General features: G+C 37.7%; 2 protein-coding genes across 3 annotated transcripts; one reads left to right on the top strand and one right to left on the bottom strand.

Moving 5' to 3' along the window:
- Window positions 1-2,178: 2,178 nt before the first annotated feature.
- zgc:162608 (uncharacterized protein LOC100037332 homolog) lies at window positions 2,179-3,775 on the top strand. Its single transcript, XM_026924683.3, has 3 exons — window positions 2,179-2,375; window positions 2,480-2,585; window positions 2,677-3,775. The coding sequence occupies exons 1-3, from the start codon at window positions 2,330-2,332 to the stop codon at window positions 3,461-3,463; spliced, it is 939 nt and encodes a 312-aa protein (XP_026780484.2). The 5' UTR covers window positions 2,179-2,329; the 3' UTR covers window positions 3,464-3,775.
- A 192-nt stretch (window positions 3,776-3,967) lies between these two features.
- Window positions 3,968-8,316, bottom strand: LOC113532938 (zona pellucida-like domain-containing protein 1). 2 transcript variants are annotated; one of them, XM_026924682.3, is made up of 11 exons: window positions 8,197-8,316; window positions 7,777-7,890; window positions 7,469-7,695; window positions 7,087-7,277; window positions 6,790-6,862; window positions 6,612-6,709; window positions 6,443-6,526; window positions 6,132-6,303; window positions 5,945-6,041; window positions 5,804-5,830; window positions 3,968-4,477 (listed from the first exon to the last, which is right to left on the bottom strand). In XM_026924682.3, the coding sequence occupies exons 2-11, from the start codon at window positions 7,868-7,870 to the stop codon at window positions 4,350-4,352; spliced, it is 1,191 nt and encodes a 396-aa protein (XP_026780483.1). In that variant the 5' UTR covers window positions 7,871-7,890; window positions 8,197-8,316; the 3' UTR covers window positions 3,968-4,349. The 2 variants fall into 2 exon arrangements, with proteins under 2 accessions (XP_026780483.1, XP_026780482.1); XM_026924681.3 differs by having other exon boundaries at window positions 3,968-4,480; window positions 8,197-8,314.
- Window positions 8,317-13,059: the final 4,743 nt, after the last annotated feature.

Raw genomic sequence — 13,059 nt, 5'->3', positions numbered from 1 at the left:
CAGTAGCTGGATTGGCCACACTAAATTGCCCTTGCGATGAGTACTGTATGAGCAGCAGTTCAGTGTGGTCTTCTGCTGTTGTAGCCCGTCCACCTCAAGGTTGGACGTGTTGTGCATTCTGAGATGCTTTTCTGCTCACCACAATTATACAGAGTGGTTATACAGAGTGGTTCTGTCAGCTCAAACCAGTCTGTCCGTTCTCCGTTGTCCTCTCTCATCAACAAGGCGTTTCCGTCCACAGAACTGCAGCTCACTGGATGTTTTTTCTTCATTGCACAATTCTGTGTAAATTCTAGAGACTGTTATGCAAGAAAATCCCAGGAGATCAGCAGTTATAGAAATACTCAAACCAGCCCATCTGGCACCATCAATCACGCCACATTAAAATCACTTGAGATCACATTTTTCCCCATTCTGATGGTTGAACGTGTGAACATAACCCGTAGCTGCTGGCCCGTATCTGCATGATTTTATGCATTGCACTGCTGAGAATGATTGGCTGATTAGATAATTGCATGAATGAATAGGTGTGCAGGTATTCCTAATGAAGTGCTCTGTGAGCGTGTCTTGGTAAATGATTCAGTTTTCATAGAACAGACCGATTTCATTGAATATAATTATCATACAATAAAACCCTGTTTAAACCAATAATAGGAAATATTATTGAAAAATTAATCAATTATATTGTTACTATGTCAAATTTAGCATAAGGGCTCTATCCAAACTCGTCCTGACACGCTTTGGTTTCAGGTTAATGGGTCCTTACATGTTTACCCCTACATGTTTATCTAGAGTTAATGTTATTTGCAGTAATCATTTACAGAATAATGCATTCATCAAGTCTGGGAAACAGTTAGGAGAACTCCGATCTAACCATCCAAACTAGTTTATGGAGTGTAATTGTTTATTTGTAGTGCTTTTAACATACTATTAATCATTATTTATTGACCATTTATGTCTCATGATGATAAGCATTATGTGTAACATGACAATAAGCACTGTCTTTTTGTTTTTTTTCTATCTCCTCTTCATAAAAGCCAATAAATCAATAAATAAAATCAATATTGCATAATATTTGCAGATAGCAAATTTTTATTTGTAGATTAGCATTGTTTGAGAGAATAAGTACAATTGTTGAATGAGACAGTCATCAATTTTTATATCTGAAATTATTATGAGTCTTACGTTAACTTTATGTCTAATGTTCGATATGTATTTCAAGAAACACTATTTGTGTACTATTTGATGTACGGTGTGCACTCTTTGTTGTGCGTATGCACTTTTTGCTTCAAGGACTTCAAGGGCAAACAGGGACAGAAGTAAAAACATTGAGCATGTTCAAATTGTTTGCCCACAGGAAATAATCAATGACCAGAGCAAGACCAATTCCACCCACAAATCCCTGGAATCTACTTCACTCACCATGTGCTTTGGTAAATAAAGTAAAAACAGCCTTGAGTTTTCTAATAAGTATTTTTATTTTTTGTAGGTGTAACCTACTGGGGACTGCAGCTATATGTACTTAAAGACGATTTCTTGTTTGTGTGGATGTCAGAACTTCAGAGAGCTCCACCTTTGGCTTTGATTATCACTACTTACATCCCAGAAGACAAACGACAAACTCAAACAGCACCTTTTGAGCAGAATACAAACAAACAGCACCTTTGTTCTCTGCACATCAGATATCACAGTCAACATAGTTTTCTGGGACTTTCTGGGACTTTTGTGCCATGACAGCCACATAGGCCATATCCTTGCCAATTTTTTATCCTCCATTTAATAGAATGACCTCACATACACAGTTTGGTTTGTTGTTTTAACCTTTCAGGCACTCGGATTTATGGGCAATCTTTTAATCAATATTTAGTTAGATGTGAAGTAACGTTTATCAGTTTGAATCAGTGTATAAACCACGTCAGTTAGTAAAATCATCAGAAGTAGCGTTGACCTCACCTCACTCTGCGATGCGTCATTCCTGACCTTGCTATGACGACACTAAGATTACTCTGAAGAAGAGTTGTCAGGAATGTTTCAGCTATGAGGCAGCCAATCAAAGGGATCTCTGAAACTTCTCGCAGCACTCTGCTATCGTATTGACCCTCCACGTGGTATCTGTTGACACAGGCAGAGTGCAGGAAGGTCTCTGATAAGAGATTGCTTTAAAAGACGGGATTGAGGGGTGTACCCTACAGACCCTTATAAGAACCGGACACATCACATTCACGATATCCTGACTTGAGCTGTGACATTTAGAAGGTTCTGATCATCAATAATTCACTTTGTCTCTCCTATATTTCAGAGTGGACACAAAAGTTTAAAGAAAAAAAAAATGCTTCTATATGTGATCATTGCTGTGACACTGGGGACCACAACAGGTTTGTATCCTTTGTAACCTATAATGAGCAGTTTTATTCATGAGATAGTCTGCTTTAAAGATTAAAGATTAAGCTCACGCTCTTGTTCCTCGTCTACCATGTAGCATTTCCTGTCAGTCAAGATCCTGCCAGTCAAGAAGGATTTTGGAGAATCCAGGATGAAAGTACAAATCTGGCCATTGAAAAACAAGATGCCACCAAGCAATATGAGTGAGTCTTTTTGTTATAGTACTTCATATTTATTATTAATGATAAACAGAACGCTGGGTCTAAAAGCAACAAATCAATTCATATGTTGCAGTGGAATGTGGAAGAGTCACGTGGTGAGCAGTGACCTTTACTCCCCAGACTCCCTGAACCCCATGGCAGCTGAGCTCAGGCACAAACTGAGCCAGGAATCAGACCGTCTACGAGCTCGCTTGAGACAGGAACTTCTGGATCTCCGTCAGAGGCTCTCTCCTTACCCCAGCCACCCCCAGGTCACCCCGACTAATGTCCACGAGCTCCTGTCTCCCTTTACCAAGAGCCTCCAGACGGCTCTCGAATCCAACACCCATCAACTCTGCGGTCATCTTATGATGACCATCCAAGGGGTTCAAGCTGATGGACCTTCGCTCTACCAAGAGGCAATAGAGAAGATCAGTCAAGCTATGGACGAGAGTCATAAGAGAAGAACCGCTGCCTTTGAGGACTTTAAAACAAAAGCATTTCAGGCAGTTGAGGAGGACAAAGACAGCAGTAGGAAGGATCTTTGGGAGGAGGTGACAGCTAGGTTGGGCCAAGAGATCTGCTCATTCAGTTTGGAGATACAGGGCAAGATTGCAGCACTGAAAGTCTCATTAACGACACTCCTCACTTCATCAGAACCCTTAGGAGCTGAAATGGTTTCCAAAGTGGACCAGTTCTGTGATGGTTCCTCAAGGCAGAATCATAAATTTATTGCTGATTTAGAGCAGCAAATATCCATGCTTGAGGAAAAGCAGAGTAAAGGCGAGCCATCAAGTCATGTAAACATAGAGTCCATACAGGAGGATTTCTCCACCAGACTAAATGCATTACTCCAGGACATTGTACACACTATCAACTAGAGAGACACCTCTCCCTCTCTGTTCATGTTAGAATTACCTCTTTAATGTAAATAGAAGTGAGACTGTACAGTGTGAATTATTGTCTTTTTGTAGAAAACTGTCTCTTAAAATGTCTAGTAAAGACAACTTTTTATACAGAAAATTAAAATGTAGTGTCTTTTTGTCTAGTTTTGTCTAGTTGAGTGCAAGAAAACACCAGTGGACCATTTTTTTTAGATGCACATTTATTATGCTTTGTGTAATCAATATCTAAAGTCTTCTATTTTTAAAAGAAATGCATTTAAATTGAAAAATTAAAGTATATATCGTCCATTTTTCATTGTCTTCTTAAATAAAACCAACAAAATTTGCATAATATCATCAATTCATTGTAGGATCAAAATAGAATACAAATCAGCACTCTCACTAAATGATAGTTTACCACAATGATTTCTAAAGAGAAACACAGTAGACACAGTGTATTTAAACCCATAATGGACATAAGATTAGATAAGATCAGCTAGGAATGCTAAATGTGGCATATCTTCAAATGTAAGTGCAATAATAAACCATTTTATTATTATAAACCATCATCTAAATACTTGGAGTTATCTAAAACACAAATGTTGTATTTACACATTGGGATGATTTGAAAATACTTTTTATAATCTGAAGCACAAGATTAAAAAATCTTTAATGATCTCCTTGTAGTTCCTTCATGCATTTACAAATATATGTGTTTGAATTGTGTGGACCTTTGGACATACTCAAGCACCTTTCCTGCTTCATTAAGGTGCTATGAGATACTAAGCTGTCTTATCAGGTGGATCAAATTTTGCTGCTTAAGCCCAGAGCAGATGACAGGCTTCTGGCTCCTTTATTTGAAAACATAACGTAGGTCACCATCCTACCAAACCTTCTTCAGCACAAACCATCCAGCCAGAACGAGTAGCAATGCACCAGCAGAGGCAAAAATTGCCCCTACCACCACTCCTGCCATGTTATCCTGGCTTTTATTGGACACTCCAGTGCCTCCTGCTGAATGAATAAGTCAAATCAATTTATACAGCACATTTAAAAACAACTTTCATTAACCAAGGGGCCATAAAGCGGGACCCTAATGTGTAAGATACATTAAGGCTACAGCTATTAAATAAAATAAAATCACATTAAAATACTAATAATTGAAAAATTAAAAGATTAAGAAGAAATGTATTTTACTCTTGTAAAAGAAATGCATTTTCCTCTTGTAGTTTTTAACCTAGATTTAAAAATGTCCAGAGTAAGGGTCACAATGTTAGAATGAGAGAAAATAAATGTTCAGACGTTTGTTTTTGTTATTTAATATACTTCTAGTGCATATACCTACTTCAAATTTATTCACATAATGTCTTTTGACTTTGTATTTATGAAAGCAAGTATTCATAAAAGTATGTATTCATAAGCACAAACAAATATATGTTGAAAAAATGAAATTGATATGGTAAAAAGTATTCAGACACTATATAGTGTGTATACTGTATGTATGCTGTATATGTAAGGGTTACATAAAAATAAGTCAAGATGCAATTTGCATCCCCACACAGGTGTCCCCATGCAAGGTTTCACAATGCGCTCTCAGACTAATGATAAAGAGTAGGAGCATCAGCAGCAGGAGCATCAGTTACACAGAAAACAATGACCTGTACCACAATCATTTCTGTTCCTACACCACATGCAAAACTCTTCTGCTAAAAAAAAAAAGAACTCTTTTTGAACATACTCTGGTCAGATGAAACAAAAAGTCTCCAACAATAAATCATTTCATCATGTTCATGAAGAAAGAAGGGTATGATCCCAAGAACATCATACCCACAGTGAAGCACGGTGGTGGGAGCATCATGATATGGAGCTGCTTCTCTGCAATTGGTACTAGGACTAGAAACATGAATGGAGCGATGTACAAGGACATATTAGAGGAGAATTTAATCTCGTCTACCAAGAAACTGAATCTGGGAAGAAGATGGATGTTTCACCAAGACAAAGACCCCAAATATACAGCCAGAATATTGGCTGTATTAATGTTGTTAATTTGTGGTGTCCTTACACTTTTTTGTTTTTTTGTTTATTCTTATAAATACACACCTTTTGATCATATATATAAGTACAACTTCAAAGCGCATGAATTATGTGTGTAAATTTGAAGTAGTTATATGCACTGGAAGCATATTAAATAAAAAATTGTCTGAATACTTATTTCCCCTCACTGTAAGTGGCAACGAGTTCTATAGCTTCTATTCAAAGCCACAAAATAACAGAACTTTAGATCAGTATATGACATTGCCAGCACATTCTCAACATAAAGCTTAGAAAACTTCTTACCATAAGCAGAGGCAGTTGGCACAGCAGCTGAAAAAAAAGTGTTACAAGAACCTTTTCAGTGATGGACATTCATAGCCATTTGCATAAACTAAATAAACACTTTGTGCACTTTATTTAGCATTGTGAAGTTTGTACACTAACTTTGGGCAGCTGTATAAAGTGGCCCCATTGACAAAGTAGCTGTGTTCGGTTGTCCAGACTCCACTTCCACAGATCTCTTTCTTCTACCATTGCAACCCTGCACAAGCAGTACACAATCCATCGTAAATTACACATCATGTCTATTTTCCATGATTCAAAAATGAACCAAGTTAAACTCTTTGCTTACGCTGATAATATTCAGGCATTTGTCAGGCTCACAGAGTCTCAGTATGCAGTGAAGGAAGATGGAGGACTTGTCTTGGTTGCGATGCTCTACGAAACGAAATGCCTCAAAGGAGAACCTGCTGTTTTTGGAGACCCCATTGCTCAGGACAGTAGTCCGTGGGTCATAGTTACATCTGTGGAGGAACAGGCCTGACTGTTTATGCATAAATCAGAGCGAATTAAGGAGGATGTAATAAACAGTAAAAGAGACAGAATGTACTGCAGTGGATCATTATTCAATCACAAGTTGTGGTCAGAAGTTGTATTTCTCACACAGTGAAAAAGTCAAGTTGTTCACTGTTGTTGTATCTGTAAGGTGATGGAGTTGCAAAGCAGTGGTCCAGGAGGAGATTAAAGCTATGACAAATAAACCACAAATAAATAGTTAATCATTTCCTTCAAAATAAATGAACAAATCTCTAATGTTTTTTATAGCCCTTACTTCCCAGAAAGATTAACTGCTTTGACCTCTACATAGACCTTGGTTCGCAGTTGTAGTCCATTAGGTGGAACCACCAAAGGATAGAAAAAGGTAGAATCCTAAGAATAGATTGGATTATAGTGTCAAAATTAAAGACATCTTTTAAACACATTAAAATGAAACTGGTAAATTGACTCACATTGTACACGTTCATGCTGAGACTATCAATAAAGCTTCCATTTTTGTCATTGGTGGCGACTGACACTGATGATCTGGAAATTAAAAATAATACCATCTTTTTTAGTCACTGCTGTTGTGACAAATACCATATCAGCCAGTTGACTAGGATTAGGACAGGACAACTCACATGCACTTTTTTAAGTATGCTCTCTATTGAGGTTAAGTGTGTAAGATCATGTGTTCACTGCGATTTTAGTTTTTGTCTTTTAAACAAAAATAAGCTATAACAAGTGAAAGAAATGGGTTTGAAACTTACGCCATTATCATGGTGTCATTGATGAGGTACTCCAGAGGGTAACGGCAGGAGAAGTGATAGTAGAGGTCTGTGGAATAGCTGATAACACCTGTTGAGGAGGTTGGGGTGTCAATGTAGCTGGTGATGATGACCGACTGGATGGTGGAGAACTGGCTGAAAGGTCCAGAGGCACTGGGAACCTCGTTTACAATCTGAGCACCAAAGAACACAGAGGTCATCAACATATTTTCCCAGTCCATATTATAATTTCATTTTCATTTGTGATTTTTACACATGACTTTTCCACATGTGGTTTTTCCATACAAGTGGTATACAAATTTATTTATTTTTGCTTTGTTTCCATAAGAACTCAATGAGTAAAACAGAAATACACTGTGCTCACCTGAAGTGACTGTCGGCACAGGTTGCCCTCACTGTCATTGACCGCTAGTTGATACCGGATGACAGGAGGGTACACACTGGTGTCTATAGTGCCTTTGCACTGGCTACTATTGTGCATGCCATTCAGGGCCAGGCCGGTGGGGTCAAAACCAGCCCACTGTGCTGTGCACAGGTTAACCTCCAGTTTGATAATGCTGACTCCGCAATCCACTTTCAGGTCATTATTATCTGAGTATACAGGCGGAAGATTAGCATCTGGTAAAATGAGAGACATGGCAAAAGGTCAGCACTCATAGGTTTGAGACTCACCTGGCACCCTCTCATAAAGGGAGGAGCAGTTATAGAGGGAGAGTACCGGTTGCAGGGCCAAGGTCAGCACTGTGAGACACAGCAAACGCAGCATCCTCACTTCTGGAGAAAATCCTAAAGAAATTATTACTTTGTGAAGCATTAATTGAAGCATTATATACCAGACACTAATCTTCTGTCAAGTATTAGCAAATTCAATTTATAATGCTATATAAATTTATAGCACAGAAATGAAGTTCTAGCAAATTTAACTTGCATGAAAATATTACAGAATTCACGACTACGTTGTAAATCTTGTTTTTAAATGAATCATTATTATTAAGGATATTTGTCTGACCACATGGATTGATTATAATACAATGCATTCCTGTAAGTTCAGTTTAGCCTTAAAGTTTTAGCTGTAAAGTCAGTATACCCTACCTTGTTTAGTCCTGAGACAGCTATGCACAAAGCTGCCCCTTATATAGTATCAGAAGACCAGATAAGTGTGAACAGGTGGGTATATAGGTCTAGGGAAATCCCACACACACACACATATCACCCCTCCCACCAACGCTGTATACCATATGGCTCATGGTTTCTTCAGAACTGAACTCAAAAAAGGGTAGGTAATGTTGCTGCCTCACAGCTCCAGGGTCCCGGGTTTGATCCTGAGCTCAGTTTTCCATCTTGTGTCCACCTGGTTTCCCTCCAGGTTCTCCGGTTTCCTCCCACCTCCCAAAAACATGATGGCAGGTGGATTGGTTAGGTGTGAATATGTGTGCATGGTGCCCTGTGATGGACGGTTGTCCCATCCTGGATCTATTAACGCCTCACATTCAGTGTTCCTGGGATAGGGTCCAGATCTAACACAACCCTGACCAGGATAAAGCAGCTACTGGTGATGAATGAATGAACTCCAAGGACCTCAGTGGCTGACAATCAAATAATTATAGTACTGTGTTATTAGGTTTTGACATACACCAAATTGTATCAGTAATTTCTTAGAAAATATTTGTCATGACTTTGCTTCTGTGGCATTTTTAAATGAAACAATGGTATTTATGTTGAAGTGCACCGAATCAATATAATAAAATATACCAGGTAAACAACACATTTATGCATAGTCCATGACTTAAAATACCTATTAGTTTAAAAAAATATATATTTACATAATTGTAAAAAAAAATCCATATAACACAAAAATTATTTTTAAAAATTCCCATAAATCCCATTCATACTTTTTTGATGTTACTGCTTCTCCAGGACCGCAGGTCTTATCTTCAGTATGTAAAATATATTCCCATTGGGATTTTTTTTGGGGTAACTGTCTGGCTAATCATAAATTTTCATTGTTTTGCCCTGAAAAACTCCATAGTTGCTCAATTGTTTTATAGTTACGGGTAATATTGTCCAGCCTCCATGCTTATTGTTCTCCTTTGAATTCTGAGGCATATGGATGGATCTGAGCAGTTAAGATGCTTTGTACATTTCAGAATTCATCCTGTCATCCTGTCAGCCACATGTCGCCATGTTTCACAGTTTAGGCAGTACGTTTTAGATCACGAGCTGTTTCCTTCATTCATCTTCAGTAAGCGCTTTATCCTGGTCACGGTTGTGGTGGATCCAAAGCCTATCCCAGGAGAATTCACCCCAGACGGGATGCCAGTTTATCACAGAGCACCTCGCACACACAGATTCACACACATACACAACCACAGGCAATTTAAAGCAGCATTTTTTTAACAATGAGAGGAGAACCTAGAGGAAACCCATGCTGGGGTTCATGCTGTGAGGCAGCAGTGCTACCCACCGTACCACCATGGTTTACCTAATATGCATATAAACACCCTCAAACTATAGCTGATATTCTGTTGTTTCAGTCAATCCCAGTTGTCCAGCATGCAGTATATCACTTACAAACTGAGCAAAAGCTCTTAAAGCTCTCACAATTTGCTTTTAATTGCTTCAGTGATTCTGAGGAGTATATGAACAACCCCTAAGTGCAAAACAGGGAATGGATATACAGTATGATGTAGTATTTATGCTTTTGAGTCCTCACTCACTACACTCTAAAATTTGATTCCCCTTTAAACAAAATAAAAACTTTGAAAGATAAATATAAATAAATCATATAGTACACAGATCAAGACAAGCCACATGATAAGTTAAATGAGGCATCTTCCCTGGGGATGTACAGGTATGAATACAGGAAATATGATATCATATATACAATATAGCACAGTGCCATAAATAATCAACTTTAGTTGGGTTTAGTGCATATTATATTCCAGGATCTGAGTGACTTGAGAAACCCCTACAGGCTAAAAGCCTGTCTGACCGAGTGAAAGGTGTTGTCTGATACAAAACATACAAAGAAGTAAGTAACGTGTTTCTGCCACTCCTGGCACTCCTCTGGTGTATATTTTTTAAGATGAACTTCTCAGTGTAGCCAATACAATATTAAACTCAAATACCTTGTGCTCAGATTGCATTAATCCTGCGTGAGTGTAATGGAACTGTTTTTACATTACACAGTTCTTTGGAGCAAAGATAGTATTAAGAGGATATATTGTTTTCTAGCCGACATCTGAGGTTAGGGATAGAAGCTCTTAAATTAAATAATCATTCGCTCTTAAAGAATTTATAACCTCTTTCATGAGATATTTTAATGAAATACATTTTACACACATAAATGTGTGTGAGGAAAGTATGTTCACAGATTCATGGCTGGCTGTCTCATCACAGCCTGCTTTTTGTTATTATATTTTCCTAGGATTTAATGAAGAAATTTGCTAAAGCTTCTTGAAAGCAGCTATCAAATTGAGAACAAAAGTGACTCCTGATTAATGTCTCTGACTGACTCCCATGTAATGATCTTAGCTAATTTGTTATTCATGACCTCATTAGTAAGTATTAACTGCACATAAAAACCTGCTGGATTTTTATTATGACATCTGATATATTCAGAGTCACTAATTACACAAATTACCACCCTGTAGATGTAAAGCTGCAAGCGCTTAATTAAGAATTTTATGTCTTTTTAACTGTTATGCGATTAAACCAGTGACAAATTTTGGTCTGGTTCTAAGACATCTGTTTATAAATATAATAAAAGTTAAAACAAAATACATGATCCAGTGTCCTACTCAGATAAGTGAAACCATCTGTAAGCCCTAAACAAGCTCTAAATAGAGGCAGGATTAAAAGAAGGGAAGATTAAAGTGTCCAAAGTGTCATTCATATGATGCAAAGAGGACAGAAAACTATAACCTGCTATATCTGCCATTGTGTGTTCTTCCTGGGTATGTTTTCATGCAACAACAATTGCGTGATCACATTTCTTGAAGGACCTGTGGCCATCAGACTCATGTATGATACCAGCTTAACAGTGTAAACAGATACACTGGGAATTGTGAGACTAGATAGACAGACTAGTGAGACTTCCCTCTGATGCTAAGACGTGACAGGAGTCCATGAGTCTGTGACTACGTGAGGCTCGGAAAGAGAATTCTGGCATGACACATTGGTGAATTAGTGGATTTGGTGTCCCAAATTACTTTTGGTCAACTGCTATTTGAAGTGTACACTTCGTTCTAGGCTCATGTACCAGTAAAAAATGTCAAAGAAAGTAGTTGAAAAGCAAGATATCGAAGCAATTATCAAATTGTAAAAAGGATACAATGTGCAGCAAAATGAAGAACCGGCAATCTGCAAGAAGTGTTTGAATTATGGAGGAGTTTTGCCTCCTCACCAAAAACTGACAGCAAGAAAATCTTACTTTTGGGACAAACACAATAGTGATAATTAATTACCCGATCCCTTATGCAACATTATAGCCAATTTCTCCAAAAATGAAACAGTCGATCTTTTCACATATATTTCCATTGTGGGTTGAAGGGAACTACAACACTAGGTGCTAGCAATACTATGATAATTAACCATATTTAATATTCCAGTGTACTTATATTTTTCCACATTTAATTATTTATTTGATTTTTTTTTTTTTGTGACCATGATTCAATCCAGTATACAAATATTTTATCAAAGAATTTGGAGCAAAGAGTTTAACCCCCCTTTACTCTAATTCATGTAAACTTGATTTTACTGATCAGTATTCCTCTTCAGGAAGTGCTTTATCCTGGACAAGGCTGTGATGGATCCAGAGCCTATCTTGGGAACACTGAGTATGAGGCATGGATACACCAGTAATCTATTGCAGGGCATCTCACACACAAGCATTTGCACACTCATTCACATCTAGGGGCAGTTTAGAGTTGCCAATCCTGGCATGTTAATGGGAGGTGGGAGGAAACCAGAGGAAACCCACAGGGACACGGGGAAAACGTGAAATTCTACACAGACAGTAACCTGAGCTCGGGGACCCTGGAGCTGTGAAGCGGAAACAGGCGCCACCATGCCTCCATGGCCAACACTTTCTTTTTTTTCTTCTTTAAATATGCTTTATAAATAAAGCTGACCTAACCTGACATTAAACTAACCAGTAAACTAACGTCAGAATAATTTTGTTTTATCCAGTTGGTGACCTGATGCAGAGGTGGAGTACAGAATACTACTTAATTCACTTTAAAAATGTAATAAAATATATTTTTATTTTCCGATTGGACAGATGTTTGTATTTTATTGTGTTTTAAAGGGTCGATCTGTATAGACTGTTGTCTAATAAAATGTCAATGCAGAAACAGGACTATCAATGCAGAAACATGGCCATGGGAGTTTTTTATGTTAATTTTTCTAAATGGGAAAGTTACATAGAGAATGTAACCATGGTTCTGATAGATAACACATCTAATTGATATGAACAGTCTTGCTACAATGGCTTAGGACTACAGTTGCTATGATAGCTTTAGGACTGCAATTGCCACAAACAGTTTTGCATTCAAGTCTCTAACAGTAAACAGTTGATAACCTCAGCAAAATGGACTTCATGTTAAAACTATAATGAATTTCCTGTTTACACAGTTGCACTTGTTGACCATGTAGAACACAGTTATAGAAGGGAATTATTTATTATTGCACTATTTGTTGTCACCCAGATGAGGATGGGTTCCCTTTTGAGTCTGTTTCCTCTCAAGGTTTCTTCCTCATATCATCTCAGGGAGTTTTTCCTTGCCACCGTCGCCTCTGGCTTGCTCATTAGGGATAAATTTATAAATTTTTGAGTTTCAAATTTATATCCTGAATGTATATATTTCTGTAAAGCTGCTTTGTGACCATTGTTAAAAGTGCTATACAAATAAAATAGAATTGAATTGAATTAATTCACCGACTCGCCTGGCTGTA

The sequence above is a fragment of the Pangasianodon hypophthalmus genome, chromosome 14 (genome assembly GCF_027358585.1).
Source record: "Pangasianodon hypophthalmus isolate fPanHyp1 chromosome 14, fPanHyp1.pri, whole genome shotgun sequence".
Taxonomy (NCBI): Eukaryota; Metazoa; Chordata; class Actinopteri; order Siluriformes; family Pangasiidae; genus Pangasianodon; species Pangasianodon hypophthalmus.
This window is presented reverse-complemented; position numbering and strand designations above follow the sequence as displayed.